We start from the raw sequence: 24,634 nt of genomic DNA, 5'->3' as shown, positions 1-24,634 counted from the left end.
AATCCTTACACATATCTACAAAAAAAAAAAACTTTTAACAAAAGCTATGCCCATGGGAACAACAAAAACTTTCTCATTAGAAATTTAGAAAGTATTGGGATCCCTGGGTGGTGCAGTGGTTTGGCGCCTGCCTTTGGCCCAGGGCGCGATCCTGGAGACCCGGGATCGAGTCCCACATCAGGCTCCCGGTGCATGGAGCCTGCTTCTCCCTTTGCCTGTGTCTCTGCCTCTCTCTCTCTCTCTCTCTGTGTGACTATCATAAATAAATTTAAAAAATAAATAAATAAATTATTTAAAAAAAAGAAATTTAGAAAGTATTTATTTGTAGGTTGGAAGCTTTATTCAAATTCAATTATTAATATCTTCCCCATTATGTTATATTTTATTTTTCTCATAAAATAAGGAAAATACAAAGATTATTTTCTCCGTATTCCATATAGGCAATACTAAACTCCTTCCAGTGTACTTTGTGCAAACATTGTGGAGCCTCACAGATGAGATGGTTCTCAACTAAGTGACTAGAAGAGGAAGAAGGCTGTGTAGAAAGGTCGAAAATTGTAACTATTCGTACTTTGAGAAAAATGCCACAGAGTATTCTAAAATGTCCTCTGCCCTCAAACTGAGAGGAAAGAACCCTCTAAGGTTAGAAATATTATAGTAATAACTGCCATCACCATCATATCATTTTCATTCGCAAGATTAAATAACTAATTTATTGTGATTTTGTATATGGCTTACTACTATCTCCTGCCTTACACGGGCAAGGACCATAAAGGATAAACACATACAATTTGAAATACGACAAAACAACCACCATGACATACTTCTGTGTAATGTCTCGAATCCCTAAGAATTCAACTTAAAATAGTTACTGGACAAGTGCACAGACACATATGATCAAAGTTGCTTGACTACTATATATCAATCAAAAACTATAAAAAAGCCTTAATATCCAATAATAGAAAAATGTTTAAATATAATCATACCCATAACATTAAGAGAGGTTTAGTAGATGTGTTCCAGTTACCTTCTGCTGCTGTGGAAAAAAAAAAAAATTCCCAAATTTTATGGCTCAAGAGAACAAAACATCTACTTTCCTCATAAATCTGCAATTTGTGCAGGGTTTGGTAGGACTTCTTGTGTCTCTGCTACTCAACGTCAGCTGGGGCAGCTCTAAGGCTGGGGCCTGAATGATCAAGTATCTGGTGACTCACACTGGGACGTCTCTCCCTCCGTCTCTCTCCCCCTCATGTCTATCTGTCTCAGATCCTGCCCCTCTGTTATTCCACATGGTCTCTCTAGTATGAATTTTTCAGGATAGCCAGACTTTTTAACATTTTAGGGCTCCCAAAGGAGGTATATTTTCCAAACCAGAAAGAGCCAAGTAGAAGCCGTAGTCACCTTTTACAATCTATTCCCAGAATAATCATAGTATCCTTCTGCCAACAAGTCACTAAGGCGGTCAGTCATATTCAAAAGGAAGAAGAAGTAAACTCCAACTCTGGATAAGATGGGATGGGAATATTGACAAATTCAAAAATGTGCTTTAAAACATCTACATGATGTATATTTACCGACCTTTTAAAAAATCTTTATATATTATGAGTACAAACGTTATAAAACGTATATATGTGTTAATCACTTGATATGTTTATAGACATATATATAAATGTGAAAGTAAACCAAACATAATCTCAAGGTTATGCACCAAAGTATTAGCAATCTTTTAATGTGGATAAATGAGTCAAGTGGCAAATCCATTTATTTTAGTTGTTCTGTAGTCTTTCAGTAATTTCAGCAAACGTACACTACTGTATGATTTAGAAGCAATACACAAATAATCATTTGTGTATTGGTGGAGCACTGAGGAGACATTCTTTCTCAGAAAAAGACGTTTTGTACATGAAGAAGGAGGTAAAAGCTTTCGCTAACCACTAATGTGCTTAGCAAGTCTCTGAAAGGTGGGTTCAGAGTTCTTCTTCATTTTTAATGTGGATCTTCTGCTTAACCTTTAACCCCTTAAAAATAAGCCAGCTCTTCTCAATGAATGATCTGCATGACAAATATCCCCCACAGGGCACAGAGCTTCAAGCAACACAGAAAACTTTAAGCAGTGACACATCTTCAATATACTTCAAGAGAAATAGAGAAAAGAAGTAACAAAAGAAACAAGAGTTAAAAATATAATCATTTAAATATAAAAATTTTAAAAGGAGAGAAATAGTTAGATATTCTTATATGATTAACTGGACTCTCTGCTCTTATTTCTTCCAAATTTAATTTCTTGAAGAGCACCAACATTTCTGGTGGAGAAGGGACAAAGCATTACTTATAAGTGATTAGATACCCTTCCAGTAAACATAACACACGGTGATTTTCCCAGTGCCGAGGACGCATGCCATTTCCTTGGGATTTATTCCAGAAGATGAACCTATTCAGAACCAATCTGTGAGCCTCAGGCCAGTCCTAGGCAGAACGGAGCAGTTGGCAACGTTTCTTGTAGGTGTCCTCCACAGCTTCCTTGAGGGTACTTTTTCACCTTGGTCCCTCTTTGTCTGACCCCACAGCCCACCGACCACATGTATCCTTAGAGCCCAGGGTCTTCCTCTGCACTGGATGTTCTTAATCTGTTGGCCCAGAAAAATTCCCTAGTTTGGGATCTTCCCAAACTCAATTCTTCATCCCTATCATCTCCAGCAAGCATTAGTTGTTTTATGAGTCAGTTCCCTCAGGGTCTTTTTCTTTACTTAGTGACATCCAAAGGTAAAAATAAACTCACATCTGTGGTGAATGAGGGGAATTCTTGAACTCTTAACATTTTCATACATTCAACCAGTGTTCAAATCCCACCTACTTTCCATGTTTAGAATTGAAGACACAGAGTTGAAAGAACTTGGCAGGCAAACATAATTACATTGTAATTAAAGTACAATTAAAAGATAATTATTAATATAGATTTATGAGAAAACGGAATGGCTATGCCATTTTAGGAGGGATTTTAAAGGTTTCATGCAGAAAATACTTGAGCTGAGACTGGAAGGATGATTTCTTTTATCTTTTATATTATATTTCAGTAGTTTTGAAATTCCCAAGGAAGAATGAAATGGACAAGGATATTTAAGAGAAACTAGTTATTCATCATGACTGGCAGATGTTTAGCTTGAAATGGAAATGATGTCAAGTCTTAAAGGAAAATTGGATCAGGAGGCCTGGAGGTTCTAAGAACTGAAGAGTTCAATCAGTTTTTATTTAAAACGTATTTATTATTCGCCTAATACACTCTGAGCTTGCACTGCTAAGCACTGGGGAAAAAGTACGGATGCCCAAGGGATTTATAGTCCAGTAGGAGAAATAAACATACAATTCGGTGCCAAGATGAAAATACATTTGAAGTATAAATTGGAGAATAAATAGAGAGTTCTTATTCTACCTAGAGAAGAATGAATAGGATAGTTGTTTAAAGATGGAAAGAAGCCACGATGTCCTTCGACAGATGATGGATAAGGAGATCTGGCCTATAGCTACAATGGAATATTCCTCAGCCATCAGAAAGGATGAACACCCACCATTTACATCGACGTGGTTGGACCTGGAGGGTATGATGCTGAGTGAAGTCAGTCAGTCAGAGAAGGACAATCATCATATGGTCTCACTCATACAGGGAACATAAGAAATAATGAAAGAGATTATAAGGGAAAGGAGGGGAACTGAGTGGAGAAAAAATAGAGAGGAAAACAACCATGAGAGACTCCTAACTTTGGGCAACAAAGGGTTGCAGAAAGAGAGGGTGGAGGCATGGGGTAACAGGGTGATGGGCACTGAGGAGGGCACATGATGGGATGAGCACTGGGTGTCATCCTATAGGTCGGCAAATTGAATTTCAAGAAATAAATTTTAAAATAAAATTAAAATAAAGATGGAAATATCCAAAGGACAGTAGTTTCTATTTGTAAAGTTCGTGTCTCCGCAGGCGGGGATTTTAAGGAGGAAATCTATAGCTGAGATTTCTGGCAGCCTGGTGGGAGAATTATATGAGGTTAGAATCTTTTTACATTGTACCACAAAGATTTAAAGGGTCATTATACTACCTGCCCCTGATGCAGCCACTCTAAAATCTTACTAAAGTATTAAAGGAAAAAGTGTGATAGCTAAAGCTATTAGTATTTACTATGTGGTAGGTAAGATTCAGAAAGCTATACCCTCATAGGACTATTATTATAGTCCTGAGGAGCTGAGAGGTTAACTAGTTTGTCCAAGTTCGCACAGCTAGTAAGTAGCTGAGCCCGTATTCCATCCCAGACAGTTTGGTCCCAAAACCATGATATAGCGACATTGCCTCCCAACTCATCAGATTGGGACCAGTCAAGGTATTTCCAGATCCAAAGAAGAGTTTCCAGATCCTATAATTTTTATGGGACTGCACTGAAATTGTTTGCTGGTCACCCCTTTGTGAACCTCTGTAGGTAGGCAGGAAAATCCATCACAATCTTCATTAAGGACTTCAACTGAAATAATAGGTAATTGCTAATTTGCTTTCCAAAAAAAGGATGATTCCTGTTAACTTCAGTTAACTTTGTTTCAGTGAATGGGGTTTGAGCTTTTAGCCTAGATTGCAAGAGACAGTTGAACTCTAAAAGTCTAGGGCTGCCACTCATAATCTTCCGTTTTCCCTTTTTCCTTAGTTGGCCCTCAGCTTACTAAGTAAATATTGAAGGAGTAGCTTAGTATTATCTGTTTGGTGGGGTGCGAGATAACCAGCCCCCCTGGGAAGACTAGGTATTTCATCTAAGTCCAGCCTCCACCAATGACCACAGCTCATCACTGGACACTGGTTGGCATGGAAATTGAGTGCTTGGTTGACACAGTGACTCAATGAAAGTAAATCCACAACACTGGTCATCAATCCCTGCATCAGAGCTCTGAACCTAGGCTTCTGGCCAAGGGACCCACACCATCTGCCTGAGGCAAACTCAGTTCAGGGAGGGCTCTGAAGCAGAGATACGAGGAGAGACACCTGTTGTGGGCATTCCTACAACCCCCTTCCCCTTCACCTCTCCTGCTCCTGGGAGCAGGGGCGGGCCCTTGACCTCAGCTCTCGGTGAGCACCTACTGCTGGGAAGCACCAAAACCCATGTGTAACTGGAAGAAGTGCACCCCTCTCCTCTCCATTCACCAAAATCCCCAACCCAGGTGCCCCCACGAAATAGCCAGCAAGGCTAAGGGCCGTTACTTGGGTATTTCTGACTACGGGGAGCAGAGAATTCCTCCGACTTCAAGGTTCTCTAACCTTTGCTTTCTTCTCTTGTGATTACAGGAGATGGCATCTGGGGAGCACATGCCCCTTCACGCCACCACTTCTCCAGCTTGAGGGAGAAAGAGGTTTCCTCTCCTCTCCCATATTCCCTCCACTGTCGTACTTCATCTCAAAGCAGGACTACTGAACAGCTGGCTCTTCTATGGAGGTGCTAAATGTAGATCAAGCATGCTTTTTTAATGTTTTCCAGTCAATGAGAAGGTGAAAAGAGGGAAAAAACATTGAAACACAATTCTAAATTGCAGGGATTTTCCTAAGAGCATATAAACAAAATTTATATTCAAAGGTAAAACTTGAACACCTGGATGGCTCAGTGGTTGAGCGCCTGAGCTGAAGCTCAGGACATAATCCTGGGGTCCTGGGATCGAGCCCTGCATCGGGCTCCCTGCATGGAGCCTGCTTCTCCCTCTGCCTGTGTCTCTGCCTCTCTCTCTCTCTTTCTGTGTGTCTATCATAAATAAATAAATGAATAAATCTTTAAAAAAAGATAAAATAAAATTACACAGACCGTGAGACACCTGGGTGGTTCAATGGTTGAGCATCGGCCTTTGGCTCAGGGCTTGACCCCGGGGTTCCAGGATCGAGTCCCACATCGGGCTCCCGGCATGGAGCCTGCTTCTCCCTCTGCCTGTGTCTCTGCCTCTCTCTGTCTCTCGTGAATAAATAAATAAAATCTTTTAAAAAAGAAAGGTAAAACTATTGACAGAGCCACTATTATCTGTTCTCAGATCACTTAACTTTTTAGACTATTATTTCACTTAAGATGGTAACTTCTTATGATTTTTTTTCCCTAATCTTCCATCCACCCTCAACTTTAGGGCAAGAATTTTGGGCCACACTAATGAGATAGAACTATAAAAGGAATAGTAAAAATTATCACTTTTTTCTTTGGCTTTCTTTCCTGGAAGATTTAAGGAAGTTATTAGCCTGCAAGTTTTCTTAACTTTCCCCTACAAGACTTGCTGCAAATGAGGTAATTATGATGACAAATACCCTTTTTTACTACTGCGGCCTCATTGCAATAAGAAAGATCCCTTGCCTATTTTTCTGAATGGAAAGGAATTTTCTAATTTGCAAAGCTACTATTGGCTGTGGCACTGCTGAGTATGCCAGGGCTAGAGGTAGGCTATGGCTCCTAGCAATGCAACCTGAATAATACAGTGACTGGCTGAAAAGGCATTTTGGCTAAGGCACACCATTGACACTCCCAAATAGCCAAAGGGGCATGATTTTGATGAATAACACAGTTTAAATTTTACTAACTCCTTTGAAAAATCTTTTGGTTTTCTTCATGCGAAATAGAGACTCTAGCTTTCCAATCAGATTGTGGGAAAATCTGATACATGTATCAGTGGAAATTATGAAAATTTGGAGAAGAAACCAAAGGAATTTAATTTAATTTAATTCCATTAAATTCAACCTTTTTTCCTATAAGTTATTTTTTAAAATGAGTAATGCCTTTTTGAAATTCCCAAACTAGAGGGTATATATTTCAGAGAAAGAAAAGGATAAAAATAATGATCTTAGGAATTCTCCCTAAATCAGAAAACTTAAGTCATTATAAACAATGTATGACCACCACTTCAATAGAGTAAAGAATAGAAGAGTATTCTCTCTTTGGACAACATCTTTTTATCTTAGATGAAAAAATCACATATGTGTATTTCCAAGCCGTACACATGGAGGAGCTCCTAAAGTCGTCTACACCACCGCTCTTCTTCAAAGTTCATATAAGAGCCTAATCAAAGTGACCTATCCTTTCTCCACGCACCTGTCCTACACATTTACTCTATTTTCAACTTTTACTAGTCTCCTATTCTCTCACTGTTCTGTTTATATAAACCTAACTTTCACAAAAAATCACAAGCTCTTTCCACTCAGGAATGTAACTTTGAGAATTCTCACAAAACCTACTACTACCTGCACAATAAGCATTTATATTAAATATACTTCATGATTTATTAATCTATTCTTCCCTCTGGTAAAATTCCTTTTTAACAGACTTCATCTCCAAAGTGTTATGATATGATGTGAAGATAAATATGTGGCAAGAAAGTACATTCCCAGTCAGAAGACCCTGGGGATAAAATAGTTGCTAATCATCACTGTAATTATTTAGCAAATGCAAGGAAGTAAATGCCCCTTCATTCACTGATGCATTTAGCATCTGGCTTAATGTCCTCCTCTGACCTCAGATTTTCCAGTAACCTGGCAGGCACCAGTGTCTACATGAATGACCCATCCCAAGCTTAGTAACTTTTTTTAACCTCTCATTTTCCACTCTATTTATTATACATTTGTAAACTACTTCCACGGCCAGGTACTAAAAATTATTATCCCACATAATTGCCCACTCTGGAAACTTCCAATTCTCTGACCATGACCTCAGACCGTGTCTGGTCTGTCACATCTATTTTCCTAATAAAAATTTTTCAATTCTCTGTTTTCTCCCAGTCCTCACTCCTCTCCTCACCTCCTTTTATATAGACCTTTAGTTAAATCACCCACCTGTCTCTTCATCCTCTATCTTGCCAATATTATTGGCTGTCTTGGCCCATTTTTCTTTCTGTCACATCTCTCTGGGGAAAAAAAAAAAATCTGGACCAATGCAAAAGTCCTTCTGCATCAGAGCTGCTGAGCATTGCTGTTGAAAAACCCCATAGAATTGTACTATAGATGACCACAGAACTAGAAATTCGTGTTCTTTGATTTTAGTCGTGTCCCTACAGTGACCAAAAATTCTCTATTTCGTTTTACCGCTGAATCTCCACAGCAGCAATTATTACAATGTGCTGGGTTTCTGTTATTTTGCTTTTCCAGAATCGTATCTTGTCTTCATCTGAGAAATTCTCCCTCGAACCGGAGACTGCACCTGTGTACAGGTACAACCGCTGTGTGCCGGGTGGTCGGGGTGGGCGCCAGGCCTGGCCTGAGCTGACCTAACTCCCCACTCGCCAGCCATCCTTGATTCATACAGAACAATATTAATATAGTCTTCCTGAAGATACTTTTAACACAAACTGGGGAAGGAGATGAGTAAGAAGGAAAGAGGAGGAGGAAAAATGGAGGAGAACCACAATTACAATTAAAGCAAATAAACACTCAAATTAATAAAATCATGAATGAGAAAGGAGAGATCACTACCAACACCAAGGAAATACAAACGATTTTAAAAACATATTATGAACAGCTATACGCCAATAAATTAGGCAATCTAGGAGAAATGGACGCATTCCTGGAAAGCCACAAACTACCAAAACTGGAACAGGAAGAAATAGAAAACCTGAACAGGCCAATAACCAGGGAGGAAATTGAAGCAGTCATCAAAAATGTCCCAAGACACAAGAGTCCAGGGCCAGATGGCTTCCCTGGGGAATTTTATCAAACGTTTAAAGAAGAAACCATACCTATTCTCCTAAAGCTGTTTGGAAAGATAGAAAGAGATGGAGTACTTCCAAATTCGTTCTATGAGGCCAGCATCACCTTAATTCCAAAACCAGACAAAGACCCCACCAAAAAGGAGAATTACAGACCAATATCCCTGATGAACATGGATGCAAAAATTCTCAACAAGATCCTGGCCAATAGGATCCAACAGTACATTAAGAAAATTATTTACCATGACCAAGTAGGATTTATCCCCGGGACACAAGGCTGGTTCAACACCCGTAAAACAATCAATGTGATTCATCATATCAGCAAGAGAAAAACCAAGAACCATATGATCCTCTCATTAGATGCAGAGAAAGCATTTGACAAAATACAGCATCCATTCCTGATCAAAACTCTTCAGAGTGTAGGGATAGAGGGAGCATTCCTCAACATCTAAAAAGCCATCTACGAAAAGCCCACAGCAAATCTCATTCTCAATGGGGAAGCACTGGGAGCCTTTCCCTGAAGATCAGGAACAAGACAGGGGTGTCCACTCTCACCACTGCTGTTCAACATAGTACTGGAAGTCCTAGCCTCAGCAATCAGACAACAAAAAGACATTAAAGGCATTCAAATTGGCAAAGAAGAAGTTAAACTCTCCCTCTACGCCGATGACATGATACTCTACATAGAAAACCCAAAAGTCTCCACCCCAAGATTGCTAGAACTCATACAGCAATTCGGTAGCGTGGCAGGATACAAAATCAATGCCCAGAAGTCAGTGGCATTTCTATACACTAACAATGAGGCTGAAGAAAGAGAAATTAAGGAGTCAATCCCATTTACAATTGCACCCAAAAGCATAAGATACCTAGGAATAAACCTAACCAAAGAGGTAAAGGATCTATACCCTCAAAACTATAGAACACTTCTGAAAGAAATTGAGGAAGACACAAAGAGATGGGAAAATATTCCATGCTCATGGATTGGAAGAATTAATATTGTGAAAATGTCAATGTTACCCAGGGCAATATACACATTTAATGCAATCCCTATCAAAATACCATGGACTTTCTTCAGAGAGTTAGAACAAATTATTTTAAGATTTGTGTGGAATCAGAAAAGACCCCGAATAGCCAGGGGAATTTTAAAAAAGAAAACCATACCTGGAGGCATCATAATGCCAGATTTCAGGTTGTACAACAAAGCTGTGGTCATCAAGACAGTGTGGTCCTGGCACAAAAACAGACACATAGATCAATGGAACAGAATAGAGAATCCAGAAGTGGACCCTGAACTTTATGGTCAACTAATATTCAATAAAGGAGGAAAGACTATCCATTGGAAGAAAGACAGTCTCTTCAATACATGGTGCTGGGAACATTGGACATCCACATGCAGAAGAATGAAACTAGACCACTCTCTTTCACCATACACAAAGATAAACTCAAAATGGATGAAAGATCTAAATGTGAGACAAGATTCCATCAAAATCCTAGAGAAGAATACAGGCAACACCCTTTTTTAACTCGGCCACAGTAACTTCTTGCAAGATACATCCACGAAGGCAAAAGAAACAAAAGCAAAAATGAACTGTTGGGACTTCATCAAGATAAGAAGCTTTTGCACAGCAAAGGATACAGTAAACAAAACTCAAAGACAACCTACAGAATGGGAGAAGATATTTGCAAATGACCTATCAGATAAAGGGCTAGTTTCCAAGATCTATAAAGAACTTATTAAACTCAACACCAAAGAAACAAACAATCCAATCATGAAATGGGCAAAAGACATGAACAGAAATCTCACAGAGGAAGACATAGACATGGCCAACATGCACATGAGAAAATGCTCTGCATCACTTGCCATCAGGGAAATACATATCAAAACCACAATGAGATACCACCTCACACCAGTGAGAATGGGGAAAATTAACAAGGCAGGAAACCACAAATGTTGGAGAGGATGTGGAGAAAGGGGAACCCTCTTACACTGTTGGTGGGAATGTGAACTGGTGCAGCCACTATGGGAAACTGTGTGGAGGTTCCTCAAAGAGTTAAAAATAGACCTGCCCTACGACCCAGCAATTGCACTGCTGGGGATTTACCCCAAAGATACAGATGCAATGAAACGCCGGGACACCTGCACCCCGATGTTTATAGCAGCAATGTCCACAATAGCCAAACTGTGGAAGGAACCTCGGTGTCCATCGAAAGATGAATGGATAAAGAAGATGTGGTTTATGTATACAATGGAATATTACTCAGCTATTAGAAATGACAAATACCCACCATTTGCTTCAACGTGGATGGAACTGGAGGGTATTAAGCTGAGTGAAATGAGTCAATCGGAGAAGGACAAACATTATATGTTCTCATTCATTTAGGGAATATAAATAATAGTGAAAGGGAATATAAGGGAAGGGAGAAGAAATGTGTGGGAAATATCAGAAAGGGAGACAGAACGTAAAGACTGCTAACTCTGGGAAACGAACTAGGGGTGGTAGAAGGGGAGGAGAGTGGGGGGTGGGAGTGACTGGGTGACGGGCACTGGGGGTTATTCTGTATGTTGGTAAATTGAACACCAATAAAAAATAAATTAAAAAAAAAAGGCAAATAAACATTAACCCCCAGAGTTACCCTCCCTCCAGGAGTCAGGGTGGAATTCTCAATGTGAATAGAGCTGAGCCAGAGGCTTTCTTGTGTGTGTGTTTTTCACTGAAGTAGAACTAACATACAAGTTATAGTCGTTTCAGGTATGCGACATCCTGATTCAACAATTCTGTATCACCTCACACCTGTCAGAACGGCTAGGAACAAAATTTTAAAAAAAATAACAAGCATTGGCAAGGATGCAGAGAAAAAGGCGCCCTGCCACCCGGCTGGTGGAAGGCGAGCTAGTGCAGCCGGTGTGGGGAACAGGGTGGAGGGTCCTCAGAAAGTTAAAAATAGAGCTACCCTGTGATCCAGGAACTCCACGACTGGGCATTTACCTGAAGAACACAAAAGCACCAATTTGAAAAGACATGTGCAATCCCTTCTTTACTGCAGCCTTGTTTACAAGAGCCGGGACAGAGAAGTGTCCCTCAGCAAAAAAGATGTGAGAAGATGGGCTGGACCTACGCTGGGCCGGGGGACGTATGCTGGAAAGACTGCCCTCTGAGCACTCGCAGCTCTGCCCACACTCGCACCCATCACCCTTCCCACTCAGAGGATCACCTTCATTCCCACTTTAAAGAGACCATATAAGTCTCAAGAGGGGCAATCCCTCAAATTCCTGCCATCACAACTGTACGTTTTCACATCACACATCCCCCCTTCCTCTCTCTCTCTTGAAAGCACAAAAGAGCATGTGCCCTTCAAAGATTGATGTTCCTAGTCCTCTTGTCCCAGCCCCCCTGGTCAGCACATCCTGCTCCTTTGGGTATTTTTCTTCTATACTATGTCCCCAGCCTCTTTTCCAAGAGCATTGGACATTTTTTTTTTTTTGCAAGACTTTTTAAGTCTTGCCATTCTTAAAAATAATAATAATAATAGAATAAGTTTCTCCAGCATGTCCCCTCCAAGTACTACCCTACTGTTTTCTTCCCCACATTATGGTCAAATATTTTTCTTCCATTTGACCTCAGGTTCATGAAACTAGATTAATCATAATTGATGATTCATCATGATTAGTAGTCATCACTCCAAGCCTGGTGCCCTACGTTTGATTGATTCCTTACTTTTAACTCCATAGTAAGCTGCTATGGAAGTACCATCCCCGACAAAAGGTAGGTCCTTCAAACAAGCATGCAGCCTTCTCATTCCATCTTCCCATCTTCCTTTTCTTTTATTTTTTCCTTCTGCCTTCCCCTTTTTGAGGTGTCTTCCTCCTTAATCCTACGTTAATCGTTCATGGGCTTTCCTTTTAATATTAATAAAGAAATTCTCTTCTACTTCTAACCTACAATGACTTTTATATACTAATGCGTAATATTATCCAATGTTTCTTCTGGATTTTTGTTTTTGTTTTTGAGCGGTTATATGAATTTTTCCCTTTTTAATCTATTATGGGTTAGTTATATTCATGGATTTTTCTAATATTAAAACTTCCTTATAGTCTGGAATAAAACCAAATTGGCAGTAGTGTAATATCTGTTTTAAACGCAATTGGATTTTATTTGCAAGTATTTTTTAAATTTCTTCATATATAGTAATAAGTGAAAAAGACATTTTTGCCATGTCTTTATCTTATTTTGGTATCAGGACTGTTTAAGCCTCATAAAAGTAGTTTGGAAGTAGTTTCTCTTTGTTATTTTCTGGAAGAGTTTACATGAAATTGGTGAAATTGGGATCATCTGTTCTTTGTTTACTCATATTAATAATGAAGAACACTGGGACACCCGGGTAGCTCAGCGGTTGAGCGTCTGCCTTCAGCCCAGGGCGTGATCCTGGGGTCCCAGGATCGAGTCCCACATCGGGCTCCCGGCATGGAGCCTGCTTCTCCCTCTGCCTGTGTCTCTGCCTCTCTCTCTCTGTCTCTCATGAATAAATAAATAAAATCTTTAAAAAAAAATAAGAACACAATTTGGAAAAGATTTGTTGGATATGCTCCTAAAAGCACAGGCAATAAAAGAAAAAATGGATAAACTGGACTATATCAAAATTAAAAACTTCTTTGCTTCAAAGGACATAATTAAGGGAGTAAAACAGAAACCCACAGAATAAGAGAAAACATTTGCAAATCTGATAAAGGTTTAATATCCAGAACATGAAAATAACTCCTATAATTCAACAACAATAATTAAAAACAAGCTGATTTAAAAATGAGAAAAAGACTTGAATTTTCTAAAGAAAATACATAAATGGCCAATAAGCATATTAAAAGATTCTCAACATCCCTGATCATTAGAAGAATACAAATCAAAACCACAATGAGATACTACCTCAAATCCATTTAGATGGCTACCATCAAAAAATTAGAAAACACCAGGTTGTTAGCAAGGATGTGGAGAAACTGGAACCCTTGTGAACTGTTGGTGTGCATATAAAATGGTGCAGCTATTGTGGAAAACAGTATGGTGGTGGTGGCTCCTAAAAAAATTTAAAATAAAGATACATATTACTCATCAATTCCACTTCAGAGTATATACCCAAAGAACTGAAAGCAAGATCTCAAGCAGATATCTGTATATCTGTGTTCAGAGTAGCATTACTCAATATAGACAAAATGTAAAAGCAACCAAAGTGTCCATGGACAGATGAATAAACAAAATGTGGTATATACATGAAAGGGAATATATTTCAGCCTTAAAGAGGAAAGAAATCATGACACATGCTACAATATGGGTGAACTTTGAGGACATTGTGCCTAAGTAAAATAAGTCAGTCACAAAAAGACAAATACTGCCTGATTCCACTTACATGAGGTACTTAGAGTGATCAAATTCATAGAAGCAGAATGTAGAGTGGCAGTTGCCAGGGGCTGGGAAGGAGCAGAGAATGGGGAGATACTTTTTAATGGGCTTTACAGTTTTGCAGTCTGAGGAGTTCCCGAGGTGGACGATGGTGATGGTTGCAAACCAATGTGAATGTACTTAATACCACTGAACTATACACTTAAAAATGTTTAAGATGATAAGTTTTATGTTATGTTTATTTTATCACAATTAAACATATTTTTAGTGAAGAATACAGATATTATTCTGTGTAGCTGATGTGGTTTTCCTTTGCTTAAGGAAAGGAAGAAAGACTTTCCGAGTCTTTCTAAGAAAGACTTGGAATTAATTCGTTTAGCTTCTGCCCTACCTCCCACCCATTGCACCCTTAATAGTCACTAATTCTCAGCATGGGTGTTGTGTGACTACCACCAGTACCATCAGCTCCTATCTTCCCAATGCAACTTCCAGGATATATTCTGTGCTGTGGAGCTCTTTGCTATGTTTCATCCATCGATTTGTCTCCAAACACTTCCTTTTATATTTGTTGAAATTTCTTATTCATTGATGTCTTCTGCTCTCATATTTTTTCGCTATACATATTGGAACAGAGGATAGCCAATCCTCATAAGAAATGACTTTACTGCTGCCGACTACTGGAAAGCATCAATCACCAGATTACACCTTACACCAAGCCTTTTAGGATGTGCAATGATTACCTTTAGGTAGTCAAATAAGTAAGTTCAGGCTTCATGTCCTTTTAAATCTAAATCAACTTGAAGGAATCACCAGGAAATTATAATAACTAAAGTTAGCTACTTTGCTATCAATTAATAATGACCATAGAAAGTGTTTTCTAAGTTCTCTTTTGAAAATTTAACTGTGTCTGTGATAAAAATCAGGAAACTATTGGCAGCTACTCTCTAACATACTAGAGTAGACCAAAAAAACCCAGTTTAAGCATTAGCCAATCTCTATGTGGCCTTGGAATGATCATCCACTCAGATATGTATCTTAGAATCATGGGATCCCTGGGTGGCACAGCGGTTTGGCGCCTGCCTTTGGCCCAGGGCGCGATCCTGGAGACCCGGGATCGAATCCCACGTCGGGCTCCCGGTGCATGGAGCCTGCTTCTCCCTCTGCCTGTGTCTCTGCGCCTCTCTCTCTCTCTCTCTCTCTGTGACTATCATAAATAAATAAAAATTAAAAAAAAAATTAAAAAAAAAAGAATCAGTTAATACACCGCTGGTTTTTGATAAAAGCATATCAACTTTACATTCTCTTCCACTTGATCATATAATCTGTAAGAAAAACCTTAATGTAAATATTTACTATCTGCTTGGTTGCGAGACATAATATTCTTGGATAGCTGCCTAAAATAATGTGCAATTTATACCCTCTTCCAGGTATACTAGATTTTGTCTTGCATCTGGCCATAGCATCAAAGAGGTATACATATAACACATTGCTTTGGCTTCTTAAAAATAATTTTCTGTGTTGTAAGTTCATATCATGATATCTAATTATTTTGTGGAATAATGAAAAGCAACAAAATTCTCTCTATTTACCGTATTATTTAGTTAAGAGTTTGCCCACTACATCACTTAGCACCTAATTGAGGATGACTCATGGTAGAAAGGCCTTCAAGTATGACATTGTCCAAAAGCTTAATTAAGGATCAAATAAAGATGTGCCTTCTCCTCAGCTTATGGTTCTCCCGTGATCACTATGAGCATTGGTAGTGGGCTTGTTTCTCTTTCTGTTTTGTTGGAAGGAAGCTCAGAACCACTTTTGTATCTCACTTCCTACCAAAGATGTAGCATCTTTGTAGTACCAATTTTTAAATTAACTGTATCCCTGGTACATCATAATTTCTTATCCTGCTTTTACTTTCACTCATACTCATTCACCAGCGTTTTTTATCCTACTATAATTTATGTGTATATATATATGTGTGTGTGTGTGTGTGTGTCACCTTTATGCTTTTAGGAGAAAAGGATAATATAACACCAAAAGGATAATAAAACAGGGCAGCCCAGGGGGCTCAGTGGTTTAGCGCTGCCTTCAGCCCAGGGCCTGATCCTGGAGACCCAGAATCGAGTCCCACCTCGGGTTCCCTGCATGGAGCCTGCCTCTCCCTCTGCCTGTGTCTTTGCCTCTCTCTCTCTCTTTCTCTGTGTCTCTCATGAATAAATAAATAAAATCTTTTTAAAAAGAAAGGGATAATAAACAAAACAAAGCAAATCACACCATAGGACAAAATGTAAGCAAACAGCTAAACTACTGCACCACTTGCTCCACTGTCCTCTCTAACCTTGCACTAAGGTGGCTGTTATAAAAACAGAGACCTAAAAAAGCATTTATCGTGTATTTGTTCAACTATTGATTCAGAAACTTTCATGATATGCTTACTATGTGTTAGGTGCCATGATCATTGTTGAGCTTGCAAGATGTACAACTCATGGTCCTTAATACCCAAGAAACTCAATCTTCACTAGGAAAAGCAGATGAGTTCAATAGAGCATAGTAAGTGTAACACTAATAACAGAATTTTTAAAGTGACATTTATCTAGTGATATATAACACAAATATTTATATTACAATTGTCATGTTTTAGTTTGGTAAATTATAAAACTTAAAACGTATCTTAAAGAAAGAAGTAAAGCATGCCTGAAGATGAAGTATAGAAGGACAGTTGAAGCAAAAGAAACCACAAGTAAAAAGACATGGCGCTAAAAGACTATTTGGTATAATCAGGGTTTTATATGGCTGGAAACTCTTGTGTTTGTGTAGGTGTGGGGAACAGGAGCACCATGTGAAGCTGCACAGGTTGTGCATTGTGTAAATCCAGGTAATACCATTTACTTAGGTTGCAATGTGAAAGGTGTCCCAAGGGTGTCTAAAAACTTGCATAACTATATATAATGATAAGAGGTTGGGGATGGGCATGGAAGGAAATATGACATCCATAAAGCCTTGTTACCCACTGTAAGGACACTAAAATCAACTTCATTATAACAGTTCATTCTACTGGAGGGTATTATGCTGAGTGAAGTAAGTCAATCAGAGAAGGACAAACATTATATGTTCTCATTCATTTGGGGAATATAAATAATAGTGAAAGGGAATATAAGGGAAGGGAGAAGAAATGTGTGGGAAATATCAGAAAGGGAGACAGAACATAAAGACTCCTGACTCTGGGAAACGAACTAGGGGTGGTGGAAGGGGAGGAGAGGGGGTGGTGAATGGGTGACGGGCACTGAGGGGGGCACTTGATGGGATGAGCACCGGGTGTTAAACACCAATAAAAAATAAATTTATTATAAAAAAAATAACAGTTCATTCTTTGTAACATTATGCACCTTAATGAAATTTTGCCTACATTTCACTGCTTTGTTCACAGGACAATAATCATATCCATACATAAGCACATGATGTTGATTATATATCATCACCTAATCTGGGTGAGGCTGCAAACTATGGGAGAACTTTTGAACTTTAAAAAACCCTTGAGGGGATCTCTGGGTGGCGCAGCAGTTTGGCGCCTGCCGTTGGCCCAGGGCGCGATCCTGGAGACCCGGGATCGAATCCCACGTTGGGCTCCCCGCATGGAGCCTGCTTCTCCCTCTGCCTGTGTCTCTACCTCTCTCTCTCTGTGTGTGTGTGACTATCATAACTAAATAAATAATAATAATAATAATAATAATAATAATAATAATAATAAAAACCTTGATGCAAATGCTTGCTTAGTCAGGGCCAACTTCCCGAAGGTTACTCCCTAAGAGTAAGTCTCATATAGACAGTGTACAGGTAGGTAGTAATTCTGGAACCATATATATTTATAAAATCATGTAACTGTCAGTCATAACTCTCTAAATTAAGACAAAGGTACCTAAAAACCAAGACTAAAGATATGTATCCCATGAGATAGAAAATATCCATTTAAATGAAAAGGGCAGAGAAGGGGCAAAAATCTATCCTAGATGAAGCCATAAGGCTTTAGCACAAATCTGGAGAGAACTAAAGTGGCAGCCACAGCTCTGAGTTTGTCACTGCTGATAACCCTAGTAGACACACCAAAAAAATTGAACTTAACCCTGTTCAAAAAAGGAGCAACATGACTGGGGCTAAAAGATAGTCTGGCCAAATGCAGACAGGGGCATAATCTCATATGAACATCTCAGAACTGATCTGGATGAACGAGGAGTTTACTGAAGAGTCATGTGGCGTTTCTAGATAAGCAACTAATAAAAGTATTCTTTCATGGTTCCTGCAAGTAATAATTAATCATGAACCACCTTAAAAAACCATGTCAAATATAAATGAGAGATTCTCTGTGAAAAAGTAGGGTTTTTAACTGAGGGGGCTCTAAATTTTTTTTTTTTTTTTTTTTTTTTTTTAATGATAGTCACAGAGAGAGAGAGAGGCAGAGACACAGGCAGAGGGAGAAGCAGGCTCCATGTACTGGGAGCCCGATGTGGGATTCAATCCCGGGTCTCCAGGATCGCACCCTGGGCCAAAGGCAGGCGCTAAACTGCTGCGCCACCCAGGGATCCCCCTGAGGGGGGTTTTAAATTTCATCTATTTTAATCCCTTCTTTTACTTATAAGGAATCAGAAAAACAAAGGATAAAGTGGCCTCCCTAACAGCAAAGAGAATTGGTAGGAGAGCAGAGTTAGCACTCTTCAATTTACCATGCTGACCTTGAAACCAATGTCTATAACATTCAACCTTTCTTCCTAAATTTTAAATGCATGCTGAGGTGTAGTTCAAATGACATAGGATCAAATGATCTGACTTCTCTCTTAGCAGTCGAGAATCTAAACATCCAAATGAAGGCCTGCTTTCTTTGGAGTTTCTAGATCCATCCTTACAATGTACTTGACCTGCACAGCTCTCTGCCCCTGAATTTTTGACCCTACTCTTGAAAAACCAAACCTAAACATAGTGACTAATATCACAAGGTTAATTCATTCATTCAACAAATGTTTACTCCCCAACTTTTTCAGAGTTTGTTTCCCAATATCCTTTTTCCTTTCCTAACAACAATGTAAAATTTTTTGAGGAATGACCTCTTTCTTATTTAATGCAACCTTGGTTAGATTTTAGTTAGCAAACTTTCCTCCCTGGGTGGAGGAGCATGAGACCTCAGGTAGTCCATTCAGATGTTCTTTTCCCTCATTTGTATCTTCAGCATCAAGTCTAAGAGATTGAAAGCAGTTGGAGTCCCATCCTGATCAGCAGCAGCAGCATTCTGATCATTGACAGAGGACCACTGGTGGTCTAGCTTCCAACAGCTCCAAGAACTTCCCAAACTCTTGCCACAATTTTGCTTTTACTTACATAAGCCATAGTTGTTTTTATCTTGTTTGAAACCAAAGCAGGGCAAACTATCTCTCATGTATTCACCACTATTTTTGATTCTAAATACTGATAGAAAAAGAATATAAATTAATTAAAAGGCAGAGCCCCATTCCTCCAACAATTTCCTGTATAGCTGAAAAGGCAAGACATGCATATAAGAAACAAATGCATAATGCAATAGGTCACATATTACCAAATTAGTTGTTCCAAACAATAAGAGTTGTAGGAATCAAGAGAAGAAAAAATGAAATCAGAAAAGGTTAGGTCTTAAAAGATGGGTATACATGCAATAGCAGGAAGGAAAGGAAATGACCGCTTAGATGGGGGCAATCAAATAAACCAAAACTTTGAATCCAGAATGAACAAAGTGTACCATAAGAGTAGTAAAAATTGATCTCCAAAAAGATGATAACCTTATTAAAAACCAGGCCACTTTTTTGAAGGCAAGTGAATAGAAAGAATGAGGACAAACAGCTGTTGTGAGCCATGGAATTCACACAGGAAGGTGGTAGTAGGGGAAGCCAGAAAAAAAGAAGCCAAAAAAAAAAAAAAAAAAAGTAGAAATGAGAGAACAATGAACAAAGGACATTTGAACTGGAGTTTAAGGCACATCCTGAACTTCCCCGGTCCTCAGTTCCTCATCCTCAGAATAGGGATAATCATGATACCACCCCATAGAGTGTGGTGATGATGAGTTATATATGTAAAACACTTAAAACATAGTTGGACTAGATTAATAAATGATACAAATCCAAGTTTCAAGAGCAGTGTGCTCTCTAACTCAAGTCTCCAAGAAATTCAAACCAAGAACAAATGCCACCAAATTTAGTTTTAGTTCATGGTTGACTATCAAGAAAACAATTCTAAGATAAAAGTGAGATCACAACAATTTAAAGAGAAAATAAATGGTGAAAACATGGAAGATGTGAGCTTTTTATTAAACAACTTGGTAGGGCAGCCCCGGGCTCAGCGGTTTAACACCGCCTTCAGCCCAGGGGGTGATCCTGGAGACCCAGGGTCGAGTCCCACATCGGGCTCCCTGCATGGAGCCTGCTTCTGCCTCTGCCTGTGTCTCTGCCTCTCTCTCCCTCTCTCTTTCTCTGTTTCTCATGAATAAATAAATAAAATATTTTTAAAAAATAAATAATTTGGTAATGAAATGAAAGTGACAGAAAATATTTTTTAAGACGTATTTTTTTAGAGAGAGTGTGTGCATGTATGAGTGGGGAAGGGACAGAGGGAGAGAATATTTAAGCAGACTCCTCACTGAATGAGGAGCCTGATCTGGGGCTCAATCTCAGGGCCCTGAGATCATGACCTGAGCCAAAGCCAAGGGTCAATCAGTCACTTAACCAACTGACCCACCCGAGCACCCTAGAAGACACATACCACAACACTTTGAAGTCAGGGGAGAAGGATCCACAAGGAGGAAGAAGCAAGGAAGAGAATGAGATGAGTCTAGGCCTAAAAGATTTTCACTGGAGTCAAAAGGACTCAGTGAAAAGGACACAGAGCAATTCATCTTAGGAAAGTGAATCCTTCCTCCAATCTAGAAGAAAGATAAGCATACTAAGAGAGAAAATGATACAGTGAAGTAGAAAGTAAGTTCTATGATGAAATTCAGTAAGTTCTATGATGAAATCATAAGTTCTATGATGAAATTCAGGGCCACTGGGCATGACCTTATCAGGAAAGGAGGAAAGACCAAATGAAGTGAAGATGATGAGGTTATGGAGAGATATTATGACAAATCTTTGTACATCTCATTGAGACTCTACAATCTCAAGAAATTTCAATAGGGAAATTATAGAAAAACTATCCCTATAAGATGAAAGCATAAGATAAAAACTTATTTTAAATAGCCTGTTAGGCTGAGTGTTCATAACCAAAAGCCTAATTTATGAGGAGAGAAATGGAAGGGCTCAGAATGGATAAGAGATATCATGTAGCAGATTCCTGCAGTAGAAGGAAAGAAAAGAGAATGTCCAACACCCCATACATTTCTTTGATGTTATGAATCATCAAGATGGAAAATAAGGGGGCGCCTGTGTGGCTCAGTTGGTTGAGTGGCCAACTCACTTCAGCTCAAGTCATGATCTCAGGGTCCTGGGATCAAGCCCTGTGACAGGTTCTGCATTCAGTGGGGAGTCTGCTTGAGGATTCTCTCCCTCTGCTCCTCCTTCCCATTCTCTCTCTCTCTCTCTCTAAAATAAAATAAATAAATCTTGAAGAAGGAGGAGGACAAGCAGGAGGAGAGGAGGATGAATAGAAAATAAAATTTTATATCAGGAATTTTGTATCTAATAGGAACTCCAGGGAGTCAGGGTTTTCTGCATAATGTGTGAATCACAGGAAAAGGAGGCTTGACTTCTAGAAGGATGAACTTTCTTTATTCTCACAGTAATGCTTGCACGTCCCTAGATATCTATTATGTTATTTTCAGCTGACCCACTGAAATGACATAAGGACAGTCTCCAGGATTGGCTAATGGAAAGGAGGCTGCCAAAGGATCTGAATCTTTCTTACAGACTACTCTTTATCTAGGATTCCCTAGTGTAACAGAAATGTTCTAAGTCTCTTATCTCCCACAGCTTCACTTCTCTTTGAAGTTTCTCTTTGAATGTTTCAATCATTTTTTAAAATTTAAATTCAATTAGCCTACATATAGTACATCATTCATTTCTTATTTTGGAATTAGGAGAGCGATGCAAAGATGGTTCCTAATCTTATTTGGGCTGTGGTCCCCAATGAACATTTGATGAAAGCGTTAGAATGACTCCCAAGAAAAATGCACACAAAATATGAATGCAATCTCATTGAGGTCAAGGATTCCCTAAACACTGTCTAGAAATTAAATGAAGAAACACTGTCTATCCAGTAAGACTTGTAAGACCAGATATCCTCCCAAAATGTATATTCTAAAACTGCTTATTTCAAAAGGAATTTTAGTTGTGCATTGGAATTCCAGCACGTGGCATAGCTAATTTACATAAATTCAACCATTAAATCTTCTGCAAAAGTAGTTATTATAATAATAATTTAGGGACGCCTGAGTGGCTCAGTGGTTGAGCGTCTGCCTTTGGCCCAGCTAAGCCTAAGCTAGAGAGTGAGCACTACATGAGAGCCATGAATCTGTTTCCCTCTGTGGGTCCCAACATGTTGCTGACAGCATAGAATTCATGTTTTGCTGAACATCATTCTAGTTCACATAATATAGCCCCTGAACTCTAGCCACTTAGCTGGCACTTAGCTGGAAAAAAACTGATTTTTTTTCTGCTGAACTGGTATATTATATTTGTTGTTTCTTGACTTCCTGGTATCCAATAGCTCTCTGACCCCTTCTTAGTATCTTGATTTCCCTTTTAGGTGGAATTTCCCCATGATTAAGGTTCCCAGGGGAGGACAATTTCTAACCCCTGTCTCTCATGGTACATCCCATTACAAAATCCAAGAGACCTAGAATTTTTTCATTGTCTGACACTCGGTACAGCACATAACTTAAGCTTGACCAGTCAGAACTTTTAATCATAAGAAAAAGGTGCAGAGATGGAATAATGATTTGAAGGCCTAATTAATTGTAGTAAGCCACTGAAGCATGGACCAGACTGTCCCTGCAATCTAGCCTTTTTTAAAGAGCTCTTGATTTTTGCCCATTTGCAAAACCTAGTTACCAATTGATTCCCAATGAAGAATAATTCTCCATAATCTTCTAATAAATAACTCTTGCTTAAAAATGCCAGAGGCAGTTTTTGTTGCCTAAAACCAGAAGATGCTGATACTCCAGAGGAAAAACTAGCCAAGATGGACCAATGGAGAAACACAACATCAGTGTCACTCAATGCGATATTTCAAGTGGAAACTGCTTTAAGAGAATTTCAGATACAATTTTGTCTGAGATTTTTACCTTACATATTGACTAGAGACTAAGTTTTGTGTAATAAGTGACTCTAATATATTGTGCACCACAGTGAGATACTGGAAGCAACCAAAATGTTCTACAATAGGGGAATATTTAAAAATTAAAAATCTATAGTCTATGTATGGATTATTATGCAACCAATAAAATCATGTTATAAGAAAATACAAAATAACACTGAAAAACTGGAAAACACTGCTATATTATTACAAAATAGTTTGGCTAGTATGATTCTATGTTCACTTATTCTTATCCTCAGAAAAATGGCTGAAAATGTTATATATAGTCTGGGTTTATGAGTGATGTTTTTCCTGATGTTTTTATTTATCTTTAAATTTTCTTGGGATTAACATATATTACCTTTGAGATTATATTTTAATACTCTGATAATGTTACTGTAAATAAATAAGAAAAGTCCCTATCCTAGTGCCTAATGCTTTTCTATGATCTGAGATAAACCTTTACTTTCTCAATACAGCAAAAAAGGGTGGAATCATGCTTTTAAAAGAAATTACAGGCCCACCTGGGTGGCTCAGGTGGTTGAGGTCTAACTCTTGATTTCAGCAAGGTCAGGATCTCAGGGTCTTGGGATCCAGACCTATGGTCAAGCCTGGAGTTGGCTCTGCACTCAGTAGGGAGTCTGCTTAAGATTCCTTCTCCCTCGCCTTGTGTCCCTCCCCCTACACACATGCTCTCTTTCTTTTCTCTCTCTCTCTCTCTCTCTCACTCTCTCTCAAATAAAATAAATAAATAAATATTTTAAAGAAAAGAAATTACAGCTCAAGCTATGGAAGAAATTTATGGAAATAAGTTTATGAAATGTCTCTTACAATTTGTCTTGTTAGTTTGATGTGAATATCTTTCACCAACCCATTGGTTTAAAGCTTTTTATCTTTTAGCTTTATGTTTCAGAAATTAAGACTCAGAAAAATCTCAGATTTAGGATTAAAAATTCCCCTATTGGGTCATTCTTTTTTTTTTTTCCTGGATGACAACCCAAATGACACATGTCTTAGCAATCACATGACCTATAGAACTCATTTAGAAAATAAATTAACTGGAACACCTGGGTGGCTCAGTCAGTTAAGCAGCTGCCTTCGGCTCAGGTCATGATCCCGGGTCCTGGAGTCAGGCTCCCTGCTAGGCAGGTAGTCTGCTTCTCCCTCTCATTGTCCCACCCCCTGCTCACATGCTCTCTCTCTCTCTCTCTCTTTCTCTCAATCTCTCCTTCAAATAAATGAATAAAACCTTT

The 24,634-nt window shown here is 38.9% G+C and overlaps 1 protein-coding gene across 1 annotated transcript in view; it reads left to right on the top strand.

Moving 5' to 3' along the window:
• TSLP (thymic stromal lymphopoietin) overlaps positions 1-24,634 on the top strand; it is a 64,972-nt gene that overhangs the window by 9,208 nt on the left and 31,130 nt on the right. Inside the window, exon 3 of the mRNA XM_077861197.1 lies at positions 8,135-8,196. Coding sequence (XP_077717323.1) covers positions 8,135-8,196 — 62 coding nt within the window. The remainder of the gene's footprint in view (positions 1-8,134; positions 8,197-24,634) is intronic.

The sequence above is a fragment of the Canis aureus genome, chromosome 2 (assembly GCF_053574225.1).
Source record: "Canis aureus isolate CA01 chromosome 2, VMU_Caureus_v.1.0, whole genome shotgun sequence".
Lineage (NCBI taxonomy): Eukaryota > Metazoa > Chordata > Mammalia > Carnivora > Canidae > Canis > Canis aureus.
This window is presented reverse-complemented; position numbering and strand designations above follow the sequence as displayed.